Here is a 22,150-nt window from a genome sequence, read left to right as displayed (position 1 = left end):
GCCGGCGCCGCGGGGTGGTGGCCGGCTGGAGGCGAAGCCCCCAGCCGCCGGCTGCCGTTGAGCGGCCGTTGGGCGGCCGTTGGGCGGCCGTTGGCGGCGCCGCTCCCCCGCCGATGCGCTGCGGGCAGCGCCCCGCGGGCTCCTTCTCCCTCTCCTCGGGGGCGGCTCGGCTGCCGCGGCCCCGCCATGGGGCGGCCGGCGCGGGGCTGCTGAGGCGGCGGCGGGGGGGGAGCTCGATGGAGGAGCGGGAGGGCGACGTGCGCTGGGACGGGCTCTGCAGCCGCGACGCCGCCGCCCGCGCCGCCGCCTTGGAGCACCTCGGGCAAGCCGTGCTCCGGCGCGGAGGGGCGGCCGCCGCTCCCCGGGTGCTGGCCCGGCTGCTGCTGCTGGCCAAGCGCTGCCCCTTCCGCGACGTGAGGGAGAAGAGCGAGGCCATCCTGAGCGGCGTGCAGGTGAGCCCGCGGGGGTGAGGGGAGAGGGGCCGGCTGCGAGGCTGCGGGGGCTGGAGGTGGGTCCGGTGAGCCCTGGGGGTCCCTTCCAGCTCGGGGTATCCTGATCCTCTGACAGCTCGGGTGCCTGTGCTAACAGGGCTGGGGTACCCCCGGTACAAAAGCAATAAAGGTTTGGGTCTACGCATCCAGCGGTACGTAACATCTCCCAACTTCTCTTTTCTTTCCCAGCTCTCAGGAGCAGGCGAGAATCCAGCCCGCGCAGGATTAGCTTTACAGACCTGCTATGCTAACAAAAATAAATGTTACTTTGTACTCTTCCCCCGGTTCACAGTCTAATTATAGGCGCTGGCGTCGCGATTTGCTCCCTCACCTGCAGTTTTTGCGAAGGTCCCGAAGTGCCGCTCGCATCAAAGGGCACTGCTAAAAATACTGCTTTCTGCAGGGTAGGAAAAGGAAATAAAGGGATTTCTTTTACTCACAAGCACACGCATAGAGCTGTACTCAGCGTTACCTCCCCGATTCCCACTATTGTGCTTTTCCCCCCTGAACGTTAACAGTCTTCATATGGGGGAATCAAAGGAAGAAAAACATCCCTGTGTGTGTATATATATATAGGCTTTGAAGGAACTTGTAGCTCTGTTCTACTTTGAACTGGTTCAAAGAAATTCTTGGTTTGGATTATTGAAGCCGACAGAGGCTTATTTTGTAGGACTTGTCAGTAGCATGCAATGTGATGAATAAATATGCTATAATTTAATTTATACAGTGTGAGCTGTATGGGGCATGTTTCTTGAGGCAGATTTTACCAGTAAAAGCTGTAAGCATATACATGTTGTATATATGTGAAAGGTTTGAGGATCATACTGTTTCTCTTAAACAAACAACAACAAAACCAATAAAACCTTGAGTGTGAAGTTGAAAACTTAATCTGGCACCTTTGCCTCAGTACCTTGCCAGTTAAAAGATACAGCTGAGAAGAAAGGTGGCCCGTTACAGTGAGAGTGGTCAGTCACTGGAGCAGACTGCCAGAAAAAGACTGACTTTTAGCAGGCACCACTTGTCAGAGCCCATTCAAAGGCTAAATATGTGGTAATCTCTGACCTGAATCTTGGAGGGGGTCAGGCACCCGATCTCCCAAGTCTCTTTTAGTTTTACATACATGAAATTACTGGCACGTTAAACTATTAGTCTTGTTTAGGAACTTTATTACTAGCTTTTCTAATAGCTCCGATAGTTCCAACAGAAAACAGGCAGCTGCTTCTCCACGCAGCATGCCCAAGTTCAAATCCCATGGTTGTGAAAGAGGTACATGGATATGAAAACCATTGCATTTACACAAGCTGCAGCAAAGGGTTTACAACGAGTTAAGGAAATAAAATCAAATCCAACATGACTTGAAAAAAATCTTTGAAAGCTGCTGTTGTAACTTTTCTGCTTAAGTTCGTTTTCTTCTTAGGAATAGATCTAAAAGAGAAATATTTTATGATTATAGAGTGGCAAGTCTTGGCTCTCGTACTCGGAAATAAAAGTGTTTGTTGTAATCTTTGGATAAGCATTTGTGGAAGAAATAATTCCATCCAAGTATTCTACTTTGGATGCTGCGGACTATTGTCAGGCATGAAATGGTTTTTGGTTGATGGCCAAGAGGAATCTTATTCAAATCTCTGCAGTGAAGATGGCAGATAAAGCAAACTATTAAATGTAGTTACCCCATAGAACTTTTAGCAGTGTTTCTAAAGTTAAATAGCTTAGGAACGTTATAAATGCAAAATCCTGCTGAGGATAGTATCCTTGTTACAGGATTCACTTGTATAATGCTATCTCCCTGTGCTGGGATAAGGCTTTAAGCCCACAGTGATACATATCATTATGCTGTCTAAAACTTATTCCCTACCAAGCTAAGGGCATAGAGCCCAGGGCAGGGGGAGGCAGCTCTGAACCCAAAGGTTTTTCTTTTGGGAACGGGCAGTGCTGCTGTCCTTCCTCATGTAGGATGGTCAGTCTCAGGCTAGTAGTCAACATAGGCTGAATTTTTTGCATGAAATGATTTGGAAAATGTGCTTTCTTCATCGTTCTGCTCTGCATTCAGGATAGGTCAGTGAGAAAACCAAAGACCTGGATTTTCCATGTTGCCTGGTAGCTATTTCTTTCAGCAGCTGGTGCCTTCTTGCCTGGTGGGGTAACCAACGACTATTTAGGTGCAAGCAGCTATGCTGCTAGTGTTTTTGTGGATTTCTGTCTGGAGCAGGCTGGTAGAATATATTACGTGGCTAGCATAAGCTGCAGGCTTGGCAGCAGTTTATGTCAGCATGGCTCCTTTTTAGGATCCTAGCTTGGCATCCTCAGAGTCTGTCTTTGTTATGGACTTCTATTTTTTCCTGGAGAAAAATCGCTCAGAAATATAGTGGAATCCTAAGTGTGCGACTTTCTTTTTTTTTGTTTCTGAATCATAAATAGTATTATCTGTATAAAAACGTGTAAAAACTGTTACTTAAAATCAATTCCTATTTCTCTGACTTGTATGCAGGACCATGAGTTTTTTAGTGTAGGTGCTAACTATCTACATATATAGAATAACGGGTTTTTAGCCTATGAGAATATATTTGATTTCTCATTCTGATTAGACAAGTTATTTTTGCAAGAATTATTACAAAGAAAATATCAGCACACTGACCCCCTTTTTTCTAATTTAGACTTCCTTGCTTTTGTTAATGATATCAAGCTGATAAAGTCACTTTATCATCAGCTTTATCACCAAACTTTAAACATTTTAAAGCTATTTCATTTGCAGTGTTTTAACAGTGACAAGATCAACTTTGTATGTTTTCACATTTTCAAATATCTCAAAAAAAAAATCAGTTATCAGATAAAACCCCAACTATATTAGAGCTTTTTGATGACTTCCTGTAAATACATTATTGTGCACGTATTTATGTCATAATGCTCATGACCTTGCAGAACAGTGGGTCCTTCCACCCAGTATCCTAGGTGTCTGCGTGCCAACACAAATAGGTGGGGACTGGCCAGCAATGGAAGGTCTTAATGCGTGATTGTTAAAACTGTTCTGCTCAGCCTCTGTCACATTAATTAGATGTCCGTAACTGGAATTTGTATAAGGTGTACGTCAGGAGCTGGAGAAGAGTCATCCAATGTATGAGTTTTGCTAGTTAAATTCTCTTAAAACCATCCAGTGTCTTCTGGGAAAGACCGTGCAGAACATACTACTCTGCTGAGGTATGTAAATTCATGAAAGTAGTTTTTTAGATTAACAAGGGAGTGGACTGAGAATTCATAGATGGAAACGAGGTTCTGCATGAATGACCACAAGGTATTAGCCCACAGAGCATGGAAGATGACAAAACAGCAGGATAAAACCCACAGGTGTTAAAATACTCAGAATTTGGCATGTGAAATGTGACTGGAGGTATATCTAAGGAAGAAAGAAACTGGTCTTGGAGTACTTGAGAAGCAACTTGATAGTATTAAACACTTCTCTTGAAGGGAAAAAGTAGCAATGAAAGAACTTTGCTCTCTGTTGACCTCTTCATTGATGTGAAACTTGCAAAATACAGAAAATGGGAAATGTAGGTTGCTGAAGATGCATGTGAACTGCAGTAGTATGTGTTTGGTTGTCACAGTTCTGCTTATACATAATAAGGCGCATATTGGAAATAAGTAAGGAAGAAAAGATCCAAAGATTAACGGATTAAGAGATGGTGCTGAGGTGATTGAAACATTCTCTGAAATAGTTAATCCAGCAAGTGTAGTTAAGTCATGACAAAATGGTAAATAGTGCTTGGCCTGGATTAGGGGGGGAAAACTGCAGATTACTTAGATAAGCAACAGATTTTTCAATCTAGTAGGGCATGATGAAATTAATTCCAAGGTGCTTAAAAAACCTAGCTGAAGTAATCTCAGATGTGCTAGTGGAGAGATGTAGTAGACTGAAAAATAATAATAGTGCATACCTCTTCAGTATGACACAAGTGGGGTGGGAAGAAGAAGGAACTGGTGGGTTTTACTTAAACTGAAAGAAAAAAAATACTGGAATGGTGATAAAAACACATTTTGAGTGCCTAGAAAAAAGGTTGAGCAGCAGCTGAAACAGACTTACCAAGGATAAATGATTTTAAGTCTAGTATTTCTTCCACTTCTGTGATGGAGTAACAGGTCTTACAGTGCAGAGAGACTGATAGATTGAAGTCCTTGACATTCACACAGTATTCTCATTAACAAGCTAGGTAATTATGAGCAAGAAAGTACCATGCAGTGAGTAAAGCTAGCTGGAAAACTTGCCTCAGAAGGTGAGTGAGGTCAGGACAGCCAGTGCTCGGTGCGGGTTGTGCAGGTTCTGGCCAGTGCCACCTTGATTAATGAAGATGTGCATGTGATGAACTGGAGAGTACAAGCTGGCAGGGAGGGTCAAAATACTGGAGAAGAAGGACAGAATTTAAAGTTGCAGTGATGTTGGATGGCAACCTGCAACGTATCTTTGCGATCTGACTTTTATTATTTATTTTTGTGAAGAAAGGTTGAAGAAGTTGGTGGTATGGTCAGCTAACAGGAAGGCTAACATAATATGTTCCCAGATCAATGGGGGATGGAAAGGATGAAAAGACTCCTGTGAAGAATAAAACATGAGCTGGAATGAATGAGCAGTTGATCTGAAGTTTAGCAAAACTTGAGTTGGACATTTGGAGGAAAAAATCAAGGATTGGGGAAGTAAAGCAATGGCATAGCCTGTTGAGGAAGAATGAGTCATGTTCATCACTAGAACTCTTTGTCTAAACTGCTCTTAAGCATCAGTCAGGAGTGATATGTTTGTTATCTCCCTGGGAAAGGGCGAGCATTGCCAACTGGCTGGCTTTTACTTCCAGCCTCTGTGTTTTGTGATTGTGAATGCTGGGGGGGCCTCTGAGCGCTTTCCCTTTGATCTCCAGGACCACACTTACCAGATGGGTGGCACCAGAACATGAAGAGCCTCTGCCTCTTGTTTAAAAGCAATGGTTGACTTGGGAGGACTGCAAGTACATTGTCAGTGGTTTGGTTTTTGTTTTTAGGTCTGCTGCTCTAGAGAATGAACGTTCATGGTTGATCTCTGTGGCGCTTAATTGTTAGAGTAATGAGAGGGAAACTCAAATATGCTCCTTGTTCTCAAATGGCTTATCCCGATGGCTCTCATATTAGGGTGCAATTCAGGAGACTTTGGGTAACTTCCCAGATCTTTCATCTGCTTTTGATGTAGTCTTTGATAAATGACTTTAGAACTTCCTTGCCAATCTTCACAGCCTTCCTGCAATAACTCCTTAGTCAATGTGAAAATCTGGAGCTGAAAAGTGCTAGGCACATCCACCAGGTGATGGGGTTTCTGCCTAAGTTATTTGACTGTGCCCAACTGCATGATAGTGGTGTTTCCCCATGATGCCTGCTGCTGGTCTGTCACTGCAGAAAGGTACCTCACCGAAAAATTATGGGTTGTTCAAGCCCATGAATTTAGTTTCCTCACTGGTGGTGGTGGATCGGCCCCATCTGGAAGCTGACTCGTTTCCTTGCATAATGCAAATGCCCATATTGTTTTTTGTTTCCCGTAGTACTCTTATGTAAAGTAACTGAAAACATATCTTTCTTTTTTTGTGTGTGAATTCACTTCAGTGTAAAAGTATGTTCTGTTTCTTCCAGCCATGAGGTGGAATGGGTTTAATTATCTATTGTAGGGTGCTCCCTTCAAAAGCCACGAGTTACTCTGCCAGACTGCTAATTTAGAAAACATTTTGTCTCTTGGCTTTTTTTTGCCGTCCAGATACTCTTGCTCTTACTGAAGTATTAATATATGATGCATTTAAATGATAAGGCTTATTTACAGCTTCTGCTAGCCTACCAAAAGAACAAGCAGTATCTCTGCCCTATTTATTGTAAACACGCTGTGCTGCTGCTGGGCCTGTATCACGTATGCCTAGCGAGGCTGTGTGGAGAAGTTAAGGGAGGAGACCTAATCTTGAAATGTCAGGGAATGTTCCGAGCTGGGGTGTGGATATACATAAATATACATTTATATTTTATATTTAAACTTCAATTGTTAATAGTCCTTAGCTGGCCTTTTCTCATCCCTCCTTCCTTCAGCCTACTTGCCTGCTTTCTGAAGGCTTCGGTCTTTGTGTTCAGTGAGACTTCAGGAAATTTTCTGTTGTTGAGTTTGTCAACTGCAAAATTGCCTCACCCTGAGAAGGTCTTTGGCCGGAATAAAGAGTGGCTTGAAAACAGTGGAGGTTCACAAAGTGATGTAAAGTGAGGTATCTGGGTCACTTCGAATGCTGTTCCTGTGTTTGGAGCCTTTCCATCCTTTTCCATGCTAACTGTATTCCATTCTTCTTGCCTGGTAATGGGCTTCGCTTACTCAGCTTTTTCTTACAATTGTTTGGGATAAGTTGGTCTGCAGCTGTAAGGGTTTATGTGATTCTGGTTTTCAGGGCATCAGAACTAGAGTTGTTTTGAAAAGAGGTGTGAGGTGAAGCAGGCGCTTGACACTGGCTTGGTGGTTTTTTTTTTTATTTTGTGACTGAATTGAAATGCTTTAAAGTGAAGAAATTAAACACAGACATTTCCTCATCTCTATTTACTGCTAAGGAAAGCAACAAATGTACTCCCTACAGTTGCTTCCATAAAAAGGAAACAAAAAGTTTTGTTTCCTAATTTATTTTTTTTCCTAAGAGGTATATGTAGAGATCTGCAGAGCCAGAAATACTTGAGCTTGAATGCATTTTGTAAGTAAGAGCATTTGTTCTTCTGATCTAGCAGGTGGGACACTAACTGTTTTAGACTTCTTTTTGCTTCTGCTTTTCTCACTAGAGGCTATTGCAGAGGTTGGCTGTACCTTTAACCTCTGAACTGGAGATGATTCTTTCCATACTCGTGTATTTAAATGTTAGTTTAGGCTTCTGTCTTAAATTATTCTTCACATCCTGAAGATAATGTAGCATGGGTAGCAGTGATCCTTTGCCTCTGCACGGATTTTGCTAAAAGCTCTGCTTAGCTTTAAATTGCCAAAAAGCCAGTTTATTTCTACCCTCTCTTTAAAATACTTATAATTTAGTTTCCCTATTTAATATATAAATAACTGTCTTAATTTTGAGACATTGGCTTGCATTTGGATGCTTTTTTATTCATATATGGAGAAATTTTTAATATCTTCAAGATGTTCAATCAAAGTGAAAAGCGCTAAGAATTTGGAAAGATTTGGAAGTTAGCATACTATAGAAGCATTAAGTTTAAAAAAAAAAAAAAAAAGAAAAGAAAAGAAAAAAGTATGGGCTCCTAGGTTATATAAAATAATAAATTTTCATCTAGTTTGACCAAAATAGATTATTTAAAAGAAAATTGTTGTCTCACTGTTACTACCACCAAGGAGACTTTGAAGAAATTTTTGCTGCTTTGTCTTCTTACTCCTGACTTCTTCAGGTCCGTGTTTCTCCTTTTCAAATAAACATGTGGAAAAGTACTGAATATACCATTGTGGGACAGAAAATAGTTTTGAAGGCTTGAGTATATTTTCCTGTGGATACTGAGTGTTGAAATTTCCAAAAATATGATTTGCTGTCACACGTATTCCAGTAAGTTGTTTACAGTTTAAGGATGAAAAAAAAAAAAAAGGACAAGGCTCAGAGCTCTCTCCAGAAATCAAGTCAAACATGGAAATCTTCACTTGGACCTACATCCATGAATTAAATCCAAAACGTTAAGTGGTGGTTTCTCTGTTGTTTACCACTTTCTTGAAGTTTCCAATAACTTTGACTTTATTTTTTTTCTTTGTGTATTCTTCTGGAAAGCTTGGATTATATCATTGCCAGAAGTTGGCTTGGGAAGGTGAACTGGGTTAGTTCTTTTTAAACCTAGTATGCAATTAACCATTTTCATTATTCTAGCTTTGTGTAGAAACCAACCTTCTTCTTTCAAGTCCCTTTGAGTCAGAAGTATCCAGTGTTGTGTACCAGTGCCTGCATATCACCCGAAAATGCATTGGGCTGGTATTATGTTAAAAATAGAGGCAGTGCTACAATGCATACTGCTAATTATGTCATGTAATCTGATATAAGTCTTCCTTCTGTGCATCTACAAGCACTTGCTTTCAATCCAGGCATTGTGCTAAAAGAACGCACAGTGCTTCTGAAAACATGTTGGTTTTTAAATGAAAATAAATTAGAAGTTATAACTGTTTTTCTCACTTTTCTATTCTTTCTGAAGTCAGCAATAAGATTTTCTCACTTGCAGTTCTCTCCTGCCAATTCCTTTCTTAACCTAAACACCCAGCTCTGTGAGCCCAAGTTTTGAGACTTAAGGCATAACAACATCTTTGTTCAGTTTTCTTCTCTAGGATATTCTTGCTTGGTGTTGAATTGTTTTTCAAGTTTTCCTTCTGAAATAAGTGTTTTAGTTGAAGACTTCTTAACTCCTAGAGAGTAAACATGAAATAACATTATATTTGCTCAAAGGAGGAACAAACTTGAGAATGAAAACTTATTTAAAGCTCTAAAATCTTTCCTTTGTGCTTTTTTTTTTTTTTTTTTTTTTTCTTCTCTCTCTCTTTGAAGGAGAAAGGGAACCTCTGTTCTGAAAGATGTTTCCATTGCAGCTTGTTGCTGAGCCTCCACTGTTTCTGGTGTTTTGGTGCAACAAAACTTTCAACTTTAAAACTAAGCCAGTTTGCCAGCAGTACATTCCACTCAGATTAAACTGCTTGTTTGGGTTTTCCATTTATTTAAATTTTAGTTGTAATCTAGATTTGCATTGGTTTCCAAGTAGGAGAGAGACTGAGGAGAGGAAAAAGCTTTTCTCAAGCTTCTTATTTTTCTGAATTTCCAATCAATACTAAGAGCAAATTTATGTCTAGGACTAGGACTGCTTGACAGTACTAAATATTTAGCAGTTACCATGATTTAACATTTTCTGGAGCTTACAATGTTATCACGTATCTAGATACACACTTATAAACTGCCTGTTTAAAGATGATTTCAAGATGACATGTCTCGAGGCAGCGTATCAGATATTTTGTAGGGGGTGCTGACCAGGTAGAGTTGTTTTGTGTCTTAAGAAATAACTTGTATATGAAGCAAGGCAGGAAGTCCTTCTTTCCAGTTAGTATGTTCAGCCAAGAAGGAAAGATTCTTGGTTTTTAACTTCTAATTTCATATGACATGGAGGAAAAATCTGGACAGAATGGTCCTTTGAATGGTCCAGTTTAGTGTCTATACCCCCGAAGTAATGCTTAGAACTTTTTCACATCTGTTCAGACTGCTCATCTCAGTCCAACTTCATCAAAATTTTGGGGTGCTTCTTGTAAATTGTCCATAGGCAATCTGAGATTTTTCTGAAGTTAATGGGCGAAATGTAGATATATCCCCAAATCCTTGTAACATCTGGATTTGAGGCTTAAGTGGTGTGCTGTCTGGGGATTGTTTGGAATTCTTTTAATTCAGAGCTGGTTACACTAGGTGCATCAGTACTTACCTTTTCTTGATAAACCAGGGTAATGCAGCAAATCCAGCAAAGCAGCACTGACAGATGACTTCTCAGTGCCAGCCCCATTTAACCCTAGTTTATAATGGCCTGTTTCAGTTGGCAGTAGGGAGCTGCCTTTGCGCTCTGTGTCCGCCTTTATTCAGGCAGGGGAGGATCAAAGCAAGTTGTTTCAGTGGAAGTCTACTACCTCGTGCTAAAGATATAGCTTTGTGGCAGACTTATCCCAGGTCATTCTTTGCTATTATAACCCGTTTGGCTCTGTCCTCTGTAATCAAGCCTGGTGTGCATGTGGAGATTTTGCAGTAATAATACTTTTCATCTCTTATTTCCTCTTCACATGCAGAAGTTGGCAGCGAGATGCCTTGGACCAAGTGGAGCAGGTGCCACAGTGGTCGTCTGCTCGAGTGACCTTTGCTGTCTTCTTTGCATGTCTCAGATCAGTGACCTCAGAAGGCAGTTGAATACATGGAGTCGATCTCCTCAAGCAGTAGGAGTTGCATGTTTTTCTCCTAAACAGTAAATATCTTTTTAGAGCATTTGCCTTGGATGAATGAGCATCCCATTCAAGCATGAGTAGCATCTGGACTGAACTGGAATTTAAAACCAGGTCTTCCTCATTTCAGACTCCGAACTCAGTTTGCAAGGTCTTGTTTGTTGACAGGATGTCAGATGGTGAAATAAGTATCCGAGGCCTTAAAACTTCCTTGGGTTAGAAGAGAATACCTGCTGTTCAACTGGTGCAAAATTAATTTCCCTCAGTGCAGAAGTGCTTGATATTAAAGCCTAAGTAGCAAAGAAGTTTCTAAGGCCTTCTGAAGTGCGATGGTGGATTTTGCTCGACCATGTAGTTGTAATACAGTTTTTAGATTAATGAGGTGAGCTGAACAGTGATTTTAGTTAAGACTGACACATGCTAAAATTCTTTTGTCAATCACAATGTTCAGTATGCAAATACTGCTTCTTTTCTAGAACACTTCTAAATATTTTAACTTCAGAAAACCAGGATAAATTTATACGACTTTTTAAAGCTACTGGGATCCTTTAAATATATATATATATTTATATATGCATTTTTGTTGTGCTACAGCAGCAGGTCAGAATTTTCTTGTCCCAAAAGGCAAAGCATTTTTCCTTTTTTATTCAGATGATGTTCCTTGTTATGATATTAAACAAACATATTCATTTAATTAGAGGACTGTTGTGCATGGCTCTTCATGTTTTTTGTTTTGTTTTCCTGAGGATTTTCATTTTGAGCTGGAGTGTTTGTTGTCTTAGCATTAGTACTTTGGCCACCTACTGTCACATTTGCAATGGGAGCTGTTTGCTGAGGGTAGTTACATTATTACCATCTGATCAAAGAATTAGGCATGGAAAATAAACCAGCAGGTACTTCATTAACAATGTTGTGTATAACAAAATTTTTTTGACATTAAGCAGTTGTGATTTTTTTTTTTTTCTTTTCAGAAGAATGTTATTGGGAGCAGCCCTGAGTTAACAAGACTGCCCATGTGTGGTAAAGTGAGGCATACATGTGTTTACAGGATTAAGGCTGTGTGCTGGCAGGCTTGTCCAAAAGCATCTTGATACTCTGCTGCAGGACTCCATTTCAAAACACTGTTACTGCTTCCTTATATTATGAACGCTGGTGCGTTTCCTCTTACAGGTTTCAAGTTTCCTGGACCTTTTGTGACCACTAAGTTTGTTATCACTATGCCGAGCTAGCTGGTCATGGTTGTGTCTTAATCCAAGATGTTGCACTGTGAGCAAAGAGGTGTAGGAAGGAGTTTTTGTGCTGTGATGAGCCTGGAAGCACAGGATCTGTATTACCCTGGTATCATAACTCCTAGCAGGGTTTAGGAGGTTAAATGTAATGTCATGTGAATGCAGCTGCAGTGTTTGCAGGACCAAATTGGCTTGCTGATTGTGAGCTCCCAGGTGTGCCAGTTACCATAGCAGTAAATAGATAAATCCATGCCAATGCTTACATTTAAGTTAGCTTAAGTAAACTCTTGTTGACTTGTGTGCTTCACATGAGAATACCACATAGAAAGGGTTTCCTAGCAGGTAGCTAGCTGCCTTGAGCTGACAGCCTGCTGCTGTTCAGCTCTGCCACGCTGCTTGGAGACAGCAGTAGCAGTTTCTTAGATTCCTATCTGTACTGGAGCAAACCATTTGCTTTGGATGGTGTCCATATCTTTTTGTTTCTTACACAGATTGTGTTTTAACTTGTAGATCACCTACATGAATTTAAGCTGATGTGCTTGCTGCAGAAAGATGTAATGAATTTGAAGGAACACTTGGGGGAGACTTCGTGTCTTTTGTTTTATTTCCAGTTTTTCATTTGTTTGCAATAGACTTCAATTCGGTGATGTTATTATTCTCAAGCTCTTGAAAAATGAAACTTCTGTTGTTAACTTATTTTCTTGTGCTATTTCTGGTTACAGAATAGTTTCTACTGAAAGCTTCTTGAGATGGGGCACTTGCTTTTCTATTTTTAGTTGTGTTTTTTTTTTTTGTGGTGGTGGCAGCGATGATATCTTAATGCAAGTTTTTGTTAAGAATGATGTAATTGTAGCTGACTTTTTCTACCTAGATATGAAAGCAATGATGAGCGATACCTTTGTGAGGAAAGAAAAGAGAATGCATGAAAAAGAAATTTGTGATAGTAGATGAAATATAGCTGTAGCACTTCATATTTTACAGCTACGAACACTCACCACTGTATCAGTTGTATACCTGTTTCTATTTTAATTCCTGATTTTGCAGTTTCTCAGTATTAAAAATAATTTATCTGCAACTGAAACTTTCCAGATTTTATCTCCTTTGTTAATCAAGACTTTGCATCAATGTCTTTGATGCAAAAAAACAAAACTAAAGAAGTCACACAGCAAGAATTTACCTCTTTTCATCACAGGAGAAATGCTTTTACCTGTCTTTAAAGCAGAGCAGAACAAAAATATTCCACACCACTACCAAAAAAGAAATCTATCATCCCAGCTACAGTGACATTTCAATAGTTGAAACAATTGGGGTCAGAAAGCTAATCCATTCCCTTTTTGAGGGAAATCTGTCTTCTGAGAATCTATGATGGAGTGTTACATTGCTGGACACTGAGTAGACTTTTCCTAATCTAATCAGAATATATTAGTGTAGGTACTAGGAGAAACATTGCTATCGGTCTGTTTTCTTTTTTTCTGAACAATCTAGCAAGAGACTGAAATAGAATTTTTGTGAATATCTAGACTTCTAACTTAAATTATGAGCTTAGCAATAAAAAATTTAAATTAAGGTAATGGCGGCTAACAAAATTTCTGATTTAGGAAGCCACAAAACAGTAGATTATAGTTTGGGGGAGGTGGGGCATTATTTAACATTTTGTATTCTTATATTCTTATAGCTCATGTTAAATAAAACTGGTGAATGTGTTTAAGTTGTTACTAGAATAACATTATTTGCTGAACTATATTATCTGTAAAATCATAGGATGCATGTTAGTGTTACTGCTTGCTATTCTACCTTTTTTTTTTTTTTTTTTTTTTTTTTTTTTTTTCCCCTATTACAAGCAAATCAAAACTACTTCTGCATTGTCCAGGGTGAGTTTTGGAAAATTCTATTTAAATACTGTTAATCTTCCACTATGGCAAAGAAAGATAGTGGAAGAGAGGGTTTCTTTTGTCATTGGCAGTTTACACTCACTAGAAAGAAACAGAGTCCTTGTGCTCTGAGTGCTCAGTTGCAAAGGTCTTGCTCAGATGTGCTCAAAAGGACCCTGCAGGGTGGAATATCCTGGCTGCTGTGCTGTATTTTAGCTTCCCTGCTGCCAGGTGACGTGATGGCAATGACTTCTCCAGCTGAGTGGTGTTCTACGTAGTTCAGCCTTGGCTATGGTCAAGACCCAGCAGACCATGTGTCCCCTGGGTTCTACTACTGGTCTCTAATGCATCAGAATGTAGATTACTTCTAGTTAAAGAAGTGGGGAGCTTAGGTGAAAACAATTCTAAAATTGTTTCTGCTCCTTTATTATATGTGTGCAAGTGAAAAAGGAAGTTATGCAGATATATCTTTGAGGAGTTGTCATCTTCAATACTGTACTACTTCTTGCAGCTCTGGGCATTGGATTGCTTCCTTGAGCAGTAATTCAGACACTTGTGTGTATGCTTAGATCATGTATGTGACAAAGTATGTTTAGATGATGATTATGACAGAGCTCACTCTTCAGTATTTTCATTGATTGCTTTGTCTCTGCTTTGTTTGCAATGCCTAGCTCACAATAACTGAAAGAGGTGAGGTTCTTCAACAGTTTGTACTGTAGGAAGCATGACACCAATTGAATATTTTTCCCTACAACAGAAAGTGAAGTTGGAATCATCTGGGTAGGCTTATTTCTGATGCTATGAGCTATACCAGAGTGCTTTGTTTTTTCTAACTTGATGCTTTTATAAGTATGATTTTTTCTGAAAAATGGAATGAGGTATCTTAAGAGTTGTGGCAGTTGTGATCAGCACCATGGGGATTCCTCTGTCCTGATCATTATTCAACAAGACAAAGGTCCTGGTGTTTACTAAGTCACTGTAAGACAATTCTGCAGCCTGTAGCCGAGTTCCAGAAAGCTTGTGTTTATGCCTTAACTCAGCTCTTCAAAACTCAAGGTCCTTTTAGCCCTGCAGGTGAAATCGGTGAGCTCCTAGGCAGCAGAACCTCATCAGATGTTCAGCCGTGCATAGAAATGTTTCGGTTCTGGAAGTGGGCAATGATTTCTTGCCTCTGCTCAGGCTCGCTCTGCATCCACAGATAAAACCATTTCCTCTGTCTCCTCTCGGCGCTCGGGGAACACGCTGTTCTTGGAGCGTGTTTATTGAAGACCTATCAGATGGGCTTTGCACAAAACAAAACAGAGCTACCCCTCCTACTCCTGAGTAACAGCTTCGTGGTTAGAGCATGCCCAAAGAGCGAGGACTCCAGGTTCGGGACCTTTTCTGCCCGAGGTGATTCACAGTCATGTCTCGTACATGCCTAGGCTCCCAAGGTGGGAGAATTGCAGTAGGTTTTGCTCTCATTTCTGGGCCAGCGAGCACCTTGGGGATTGCATGTGAAGTGGGACCAGTGCAGTTGGAAGTGCTGACAGCGTTGCTATCATTAAGCAGCTCAACTTTTGTGTTTTAGGGAGGAGACGTTGAAATGGCTTTGGGCTTATTAATAACTTGAACTTGGCCTCTATCTTACTAAAGGGATCTAACCACTGAGGTGAAAGAGCCAGTCTCTGGGCTTCAGGTTGTGGTCTTGAATAGATGCAGGTCCTTTTGGTGGTGGGCAGCAAGCCCTAGCACACTGAGAGATGAGGCTGAAGATGCACTTCGGTTTTCAGGGCTTCCTGATGGCTAATTTAGGTGGCTCCCAACTTGATCTGCAGGCTTTTGAGAATGCTAGTCTAAGGTGCATTGCCCTCACAACCTTTATATAAATATAATAAATATTAGTGTTGCATTCCTTGGTGATAGACTGAAGTGCTCTGAGATCCAGGCACTGAGAAAGTGTTGTTGTTCAGAGTATCATTGGACTTGTCTCTGCAGTGTAAAATTTGATCCTCTACTAAGATACTTCTTCTTTTAAATACTATTTAAAGGCTTCTATACCAGGTAACTACTTTTGTTGCATTCCTGTGGTAAGAACAAACATGAAACTTTCAGCCCACAAGCACTTGAAAAGGCAGTTGAAAATGGAGCTGTTTGTCATTTGTTTCTTGCACCTGTTTATAGTACGTAGGCTGTAATGAAAAAGGGCAATTTTTTTTTTTTTTGGTACAAGGACATGTGTTTTTCCATTAGTGAAGGTTCTTTTTAAAAGCCCAAGAGCTTTCCTCTTCCAAATCTATGTCCATACTTCCACTTCACGTCCCCTCACACATGAGGGCACTGTGGGTTCAGTCTTTCTTTACACTTGAATGCTCTGCAGGGTCTTTGTGGGTGTCTGAACCAGAACTGGGTGTCCCTTGCATCTTATATTTGGGAGTTTTCCCTACTTATTTCTGGTTTTAGAGGAATACATTGTGATCTAGAAAGGAAAAGTACTTCAAAATTCCGGCGTTGTTTGTATATGACTTTGTTTTACAGTTTGGCACTTGCTCTTTGGTGGACTTTCAACTTGCTTTCCAAAACCAGGTGCAGCAAGACATAAATATGTAACCTGCACCAATGCAGCTGAGTGGCTGAAACAAAGTCCCAGAAGCAGCAGGACGGTGTGGAAGAAGAGCAAAACTGCATACACTGTACTGAGTTTAATATAGGGTGAAGTTTAAATTCTTCTTGAAGAAAAAAATGTAATCTTATTGCTATTAACGTTTACTCGTGTCAAGCTTTTTTACTTGACTGTACTGTACAGGAACTAGATCATTACCATTAAAAGAACCTGAAGTTCTTCCAAGTTTATATTCAGGCCAAATGAAGTAAGCCTTTAGCAAACATGCAACCAGATGACATAATAGCACATATTAAATGTGCCGAGGCCTTCTTGTTTCCCCATCCCCTAATTATATCAAACAATAGGAGCTGAAATACATGTCTCTTTAGTGACGCTGTCTTTCAACTCTGTTTAATAGCGCTTCATTCAAACACAGATCCATGTGCAGCTGTGTCTTACTCGCAGTGGATGGCCGCAAGCATCCCAGAACTGCAGAGGTTCTGCAAGCAATGCTGTGAAAATCTGGAACCCGAAGAGCAAACGAGTCTTTCTTTGAGACAGATCTCACCGGGTATACTGCAGCACTTCCCTTCCTACCCAGGCTTTCTGATTTAGGGGTTCTTCACATGACTGCCTGTGAACTAAAAACTACCATGTCTTAATGAAGTTCTAAGTAGCTCATCTGTAAAAACTGACTTGTCTGATTTGCTGTGTTAAATGGGAAATACATGGCCAGTTGCTGTGGCTGAATTGACAAGACTTAACTCACAGCCATGGTAAATTGATTGTTTGCAGTTGTGTGAACCTCTGGTAAGAGCTCTGACTAATGCTTGCCTTGATTTCTGTGTTAAAGCATGCCTACATGTTAAGGCATATATCCCATCATCTTCAAATATCTTTTCTTAAAAGATTTTGGACAGGAAGGAAATGTAGCAAATGCCAAACATGAAGTGATGCTGTAGACAATTATTGGTTTAATCTCTTGGCACAAGATTAAAGAAGGTGGCAGATGATGGCCACTTCTTTCCCTGTTTTCCCACAAGGCTGGGCTAATAGTTTCCCCCAGCCCCCTCCAAGTGACATGAATTAGTTACACAATTCCTGGGGTGAATGTTTAGTGATGGCCTAGTTGTAAAAGCTTTTCTGAATGTCAGAAGTCTGGAGTTATAAATACCGAACTTCAAAATGGTGTGGGTTTTTCAGTTCTTTTTGTTTGTTTGTTTCTGGAATAGCTAGCAGAAAAATGGAGCAGGCTTCCTCTGTGGCGATCCCTTCCCTCTTGTGAAGTCTTAAATCTTCAAAATATCAGATAAAGAAGCAAGAAATTGAAAACACATGAAAATGAAAAGGTAGTTTTTCTTTTAAGGTTCAGTTATCAGCCTTCCTGAGAGGAGGGACAGACTGTATTTGGTTCTTTATTGTGCATTATTATGCTGAGTGTCTGGAAGCAGGGAATGCAGGGGTGTAGGGAGATTGTGCTTGTGTAATGCCCAACTGCTAGTGTTTGATTTTTCTGTGCTGGAAATCTGGGAATCTCCCAAGCCTAAACTATGTTTATTAAAGTATTTTATCCCACAGTGACTTGTTCCATTGTGGGCCTAAAATGTTTGTCAGTGAGGCTGTTGGTTACCAGACCCAGCTGGATGGGGTGACTAGTACAGAGGCTTTAGTGACTATAGCTGGTCCTATGCCTGGAGCCAAGAGACTCCAGGAATAGCAGATGTAAAGAAAAAGTAACAAGCTCTTTGGGCTCCAACAATTTACGTCTTCCAAGTGTTACTTTATGAACTATAACTTCTAAAAGAATAAAGTTTCAAGCTGAGGGGGATAACAGGCTTTAATCTCCAGCATTAGGCTTTTGTGGAATGAGGATCCCATTGCTTCTAGTCATTTCTTTTCTTTCTTAAGGTAGAAGAATGTAACATGAGGTTTCAAGTTAATGACAGATGGAGTTGCACCTCTGGCTCGAGATCCATCCAGCCTCTTGAAGGGCTAAGGCTTTGGGTGAGATTGGAGCTAGGCAGAGCCTTGTGCAGAGATGCTGGAGGAGCCATGCTCAGAGCTGAGCAGGGATTGAAATGCATGCTGTTTGCCTTGTTCAGTGAAGGGAGAGGTAAAACAAGAGGTGAAGTCTAGTTTCCACTTCTGGAGTGGGAAAGAGAGGTATTGGCTGGTGGAAGAGGGATCAGTGCAGTAGGTTGGGAAATTAGAAAAAAATTTCTTATGCTTAAGAGTCACCTCTCTTTCATTTAGGGTACATTTAGGGTAAGGAAAGTTCCATACTTAATAAAGTTTGTAATTTATTTATTTATTTTTGCATGAGAACATTTAAAATTAAGCAATATTTCTCAGTAAGTTAGAATTTTGTCTGGGTGTTTATATGGAGCAGTAGGGAAAGGTATGACGAAAAAGTATAGCAAATAGGGGAACATTTATGATCTTACTAAAATGTATCCACCTCTGGCTGCTTGTTGGGTGTTCTTTTCCACGAAAGTGCCCTGTGGAATATGCAGATTTTAATGGACAAAATTTTCAAAACACTTTCTTTTGCTTGCTTTTAGCCTTTTAATAGTCTGATAGGGAGAAGTTCACTCCATGCTAGGTCATTGAGATAACCAAGCAGTAGAATCATCTCTCTCGTGTCAATTTTGTACCAGCTCCCAGATAACTCTGTACTGTTGGAATTAAATAGTATATATCCTGCTAAGTCAGAAGAATACTTGGCAGTGAGCTATCAGGCATTTCACAAAGCTCTGTAATTTAGGGAAGAGTGGAACCTGTAAATGTTAGACTGGAAGAATTTGGAAATGAAAGCAGTGTGAGCGGTAACATCCATTTGATAAACATCTTTATGCTTGGCTAAAGATGGTTTTGTTTGTTTTTTAATGGTAGTGTTTTTGTTCTGTATATCCAGGTTAATTAAACTTGCAGTAGATTATTGTTGTAGCCTTTTTAACCTACACCAGACCCTTCAATGTTTTCTCTATTAATTTTCTTGGAGGCATTGGAATGGGCTGCCCAGAGAAGTGGTTCAGTCACCATCTCTGGAGGCCTTTAAAAGACGTTTAGATGTAGAGCTCAGTGATATAGTTTAGTGGAGGACTTGTTAGTGTTAGGTCGGAGGTTGGACTTGGTGATCTTGGAGGTCTCTTCCAACCTAGATGATTCTGTGATTCTGAGAGGTAGACTGCCTCTTGGTGTCTGACTTGTGGTTTCTGTTTCCTGTCTGAGTCCTCTGTGCACAGACCAAGTTCATGTTTACATCTGATGCCTACTGTAGTTAGCAAATCCCATATCGAACTTTCAGTCTTTCCCTTCCCAAGTTTCTCATTGACTTTGTCTTCTCATTGCTCTTGCGTACAACTTTTGCCATCATCTTACTGTTTGCTTATAGTATTCTTATAGTGCTCTGTATCTGAAATCTTGATGTTTTCCCTCCATTACTCTGAAAAGTGTTGCCCAGTCTTAGCACAACCCTCTTGTCTGTATTTGTCTCATGCTCAATTTGGTATTGTATTTAGGCTTGTCTTTAACTTCCAAGACTTCCTACCCCAAATGTGACTCTGAGTGACCTCAAGTGTTTTTTTAATGTCTGTGACATTTACGAAACCTTATCTGAGATGGCTTTCAGTCTTATGCCTGCCTTTTAAGCCTTCCCTCAACACGTTTACCCAAATATTCTTCTTGTGTAGAACAGAGAAAGACAGGTATGTCACAAAATCAACCTATGTTCAGTGCCACTGACTGCGTGAAGCTATTGATTTCGGCATCGACTGTACAGACAGGACCTGACCTCATGTGCCTATGAAGTATGTACAGCACCATGCCTCTGCCAGCCCCAGTCCTTCCAGATTGCAGGTGCTTGCATCATGCAGCGGGCTGCTCTGCAGCAATGCGTGCCTCTGACGCACCCATAGGAGCGTCATAGAGGAACGTGCTGCTGGGGCAGGGCAGGAGGTGAGGAAATAGGGCAAACAACGTGTAGTTGTCTGAAATCCCGAATGAAAGAAAAACTGTCAGCCTGTGGGGAGCAGCGACCTGGTGTTGCAGCTGCTTGACAGAGCATGACAACTTAGCAGCATCCGCGTAAATCGACGATACGGCTCTCAGAGCTGAAAGCAGGTACGTGGAGCAGTATTTTTATTCTTCTAGGTTAATTTGGCATGCCTTTTTTAAGGCATGTTTGCACAGCGTCCTTTTGCACTATCTCCCCAGTGCTTTCTGGTGAACCGAAAGAAAACACGCTGGTACATTGACTAAACTGAGTATTATATCACCATTAGCATATTATTCAAAATCTCTAGTTTGGGCCCATCTGAACATAGAAAATGACAGTCCTTGTCCTGAAATTCTTCTTAAAGGTGCTAAGCTTTTCCAACAATCTTAAACTGATTTCAGGATGAAAAGCTTCTCTAAGGTGAGACTTAGGAAGTAACATAAACTGTACAAATAGCCAAATGTACAAAATTCCTCTAAAAGGAATTTTGATTTGTCCCTGTAATGATTTGAGATTGTGGTTATTTATTCTTTTGTTAAGTTGTCATAGTTGCAGAGTTTTACAATGAATGTATGAACTTGCCAGCTTCAACTTCTGCTAATAGAAGCTATTGTGGGTAATCTTTAAGATTGTATCTTAGCCTTTGCCAGCTTTGCGTTCTTCCGTTGGAAGGTACAATCCCATTCATGCGTCCTGTTGTTGAAAGCTACGGTCACATTCATGTGTCCTTCTGTTGAAAGGTACTTTCAGCGTTGGTTTCTTGTAAGGAGTGGAAGGAAATATAACTGAGACTTTGATCTTGCAAGGACTTGGCAAGTGCATATTCTCTCTGACTTCCCAGGACTCTTTACTAAGAAAACCCACTCTGGCATTTCTTCCTAAAATGCATCTTCTGGGTTCAGTAATACCGAAATGGGCATAACAGTTCTGGGATTGGGCTGGAAACACAGATGAGCTACTGCCCCACCTCATTTTGCTAATAAGAAAACTGGCAATAATGCTCATAAAGCTACAGAAATTTTAAGTTTTGTGGAAAAAACAACTGGAGCAAAGTCATAGGGGTATGGATAGGTGAAGCTGCAGTACTTGCAGTTAACTCAGACACTACTGCACTTCAGAAAACTTCTACAGTGCAACATATAAATATGAAGAAAATTTTATATAGAGACCAAATGTAATGATCTCTTTTTAAGTTGTGAGCAGGCAACCTGCAGTGCTATTTTGCCTTTTTCATTTTATTGCTATTTCACTTCATTTTTAACTTTAAATTTGCTTTAAACTCAGAATGGCTCAATATATGTTGCTCAAATGTATATTGGGGGTTGGGGAGTTGCTATTCTCATCTTTAACACTGAGCTTTTCTTGCTTGCCATAGCAATGTAGCTGGCTTTAAGAAGCAAGTAAATTGTTTCACAATTTACACAACACAACAGTGCAGCACAGTATCTCGGGATACAAAGAATAAGGTACTTGGAAGCCTAAGGGAAAGCAGGATTTGGCCCAACTGGGGTCTGGCCAGAAAGCTTGGGCTTAATTTAGTCAACTTGTTTGAAAACAAAACATTAAAAAAACCCCTCTTTGCTTGTCTCAATATGTTTGCCAGCCTCCTCAGCTTAGTATTCGGTAATAGGCTGCACTTGTAAAGCTTTCCTTTGAAACAGTGACCTTCAGAGCCAAACGAGATTGGCATACTTGATGCTCGCACAACCTCAGCGCCACTGCAAGACAAGCAAAGCTTGTGTGTTATGCTTTTGTCTATTTGAAGGGCATATTTTAATAAACATATTCTGCTTGCAGATTGCTTCTCCTGCCATCTTACAAGTCATACTGCACAGTGGGTCTGGCAGCAGGAGGGGGAGAGGTGGAGAATGCCATCAGCTGGAAGTCTACTAGCACTGCAGTGCTGCCCTTCTAAAAGCTGCAAAATCATGTTAGGCCAGGTCATTTACTTTCCTAAAAAAAGGCATAAAACTGTAGTAAACTTCCACAGCTGCTTGCAGAAGTTTCCACG

At 40.7% G+C, this 22,150-nt stretch overlaps 1 protein-coding gene across 3 annotated transcripts in view; it reads left to right on the top strand.

Moving 5' to 3' along the window:
- Positions 1-34: 34 nt before the first annotated feature.
- Positions 35-22,150, top strand: part of SESN1 (sestrin 1) — a 70,641-nt gene continuing 48,525 nt past the window's right edge. The window contains exon 1 of one of the 3 annotated variants that reach the window (XM_084515203.1): positions 35-452. In XM_084515203.1, coding sequence (XP_084371329.1) covers positions 114-452 — 339 coding nt within the window. In that variant the 5' untranslated portion in view covers positions 35-113. Of the gene's footprint in view, positions 453-20,114; positions 20,265-22,150 lie in introns of those variants that run through there. The other 2 variants (XM_084515207.1, XM_084515206.1) reach the window with 2 other exon arrangements.

The sequence above is a fragment of the Aythya ferina genome (genome assembly GCF_964211825.1).
Source record: "Aythya ferina genome assembly, chromosome: 3".
NCBI lineage: Eukaryota > Metazoa > Chordata > Aves > Anseriformes > Anatidae > Aythya > Aythya ferina.
Note: the sequence above shows the minus strand (reverse complement) of the source record. Positions and strands in the feature narration are given on the sequence as shown.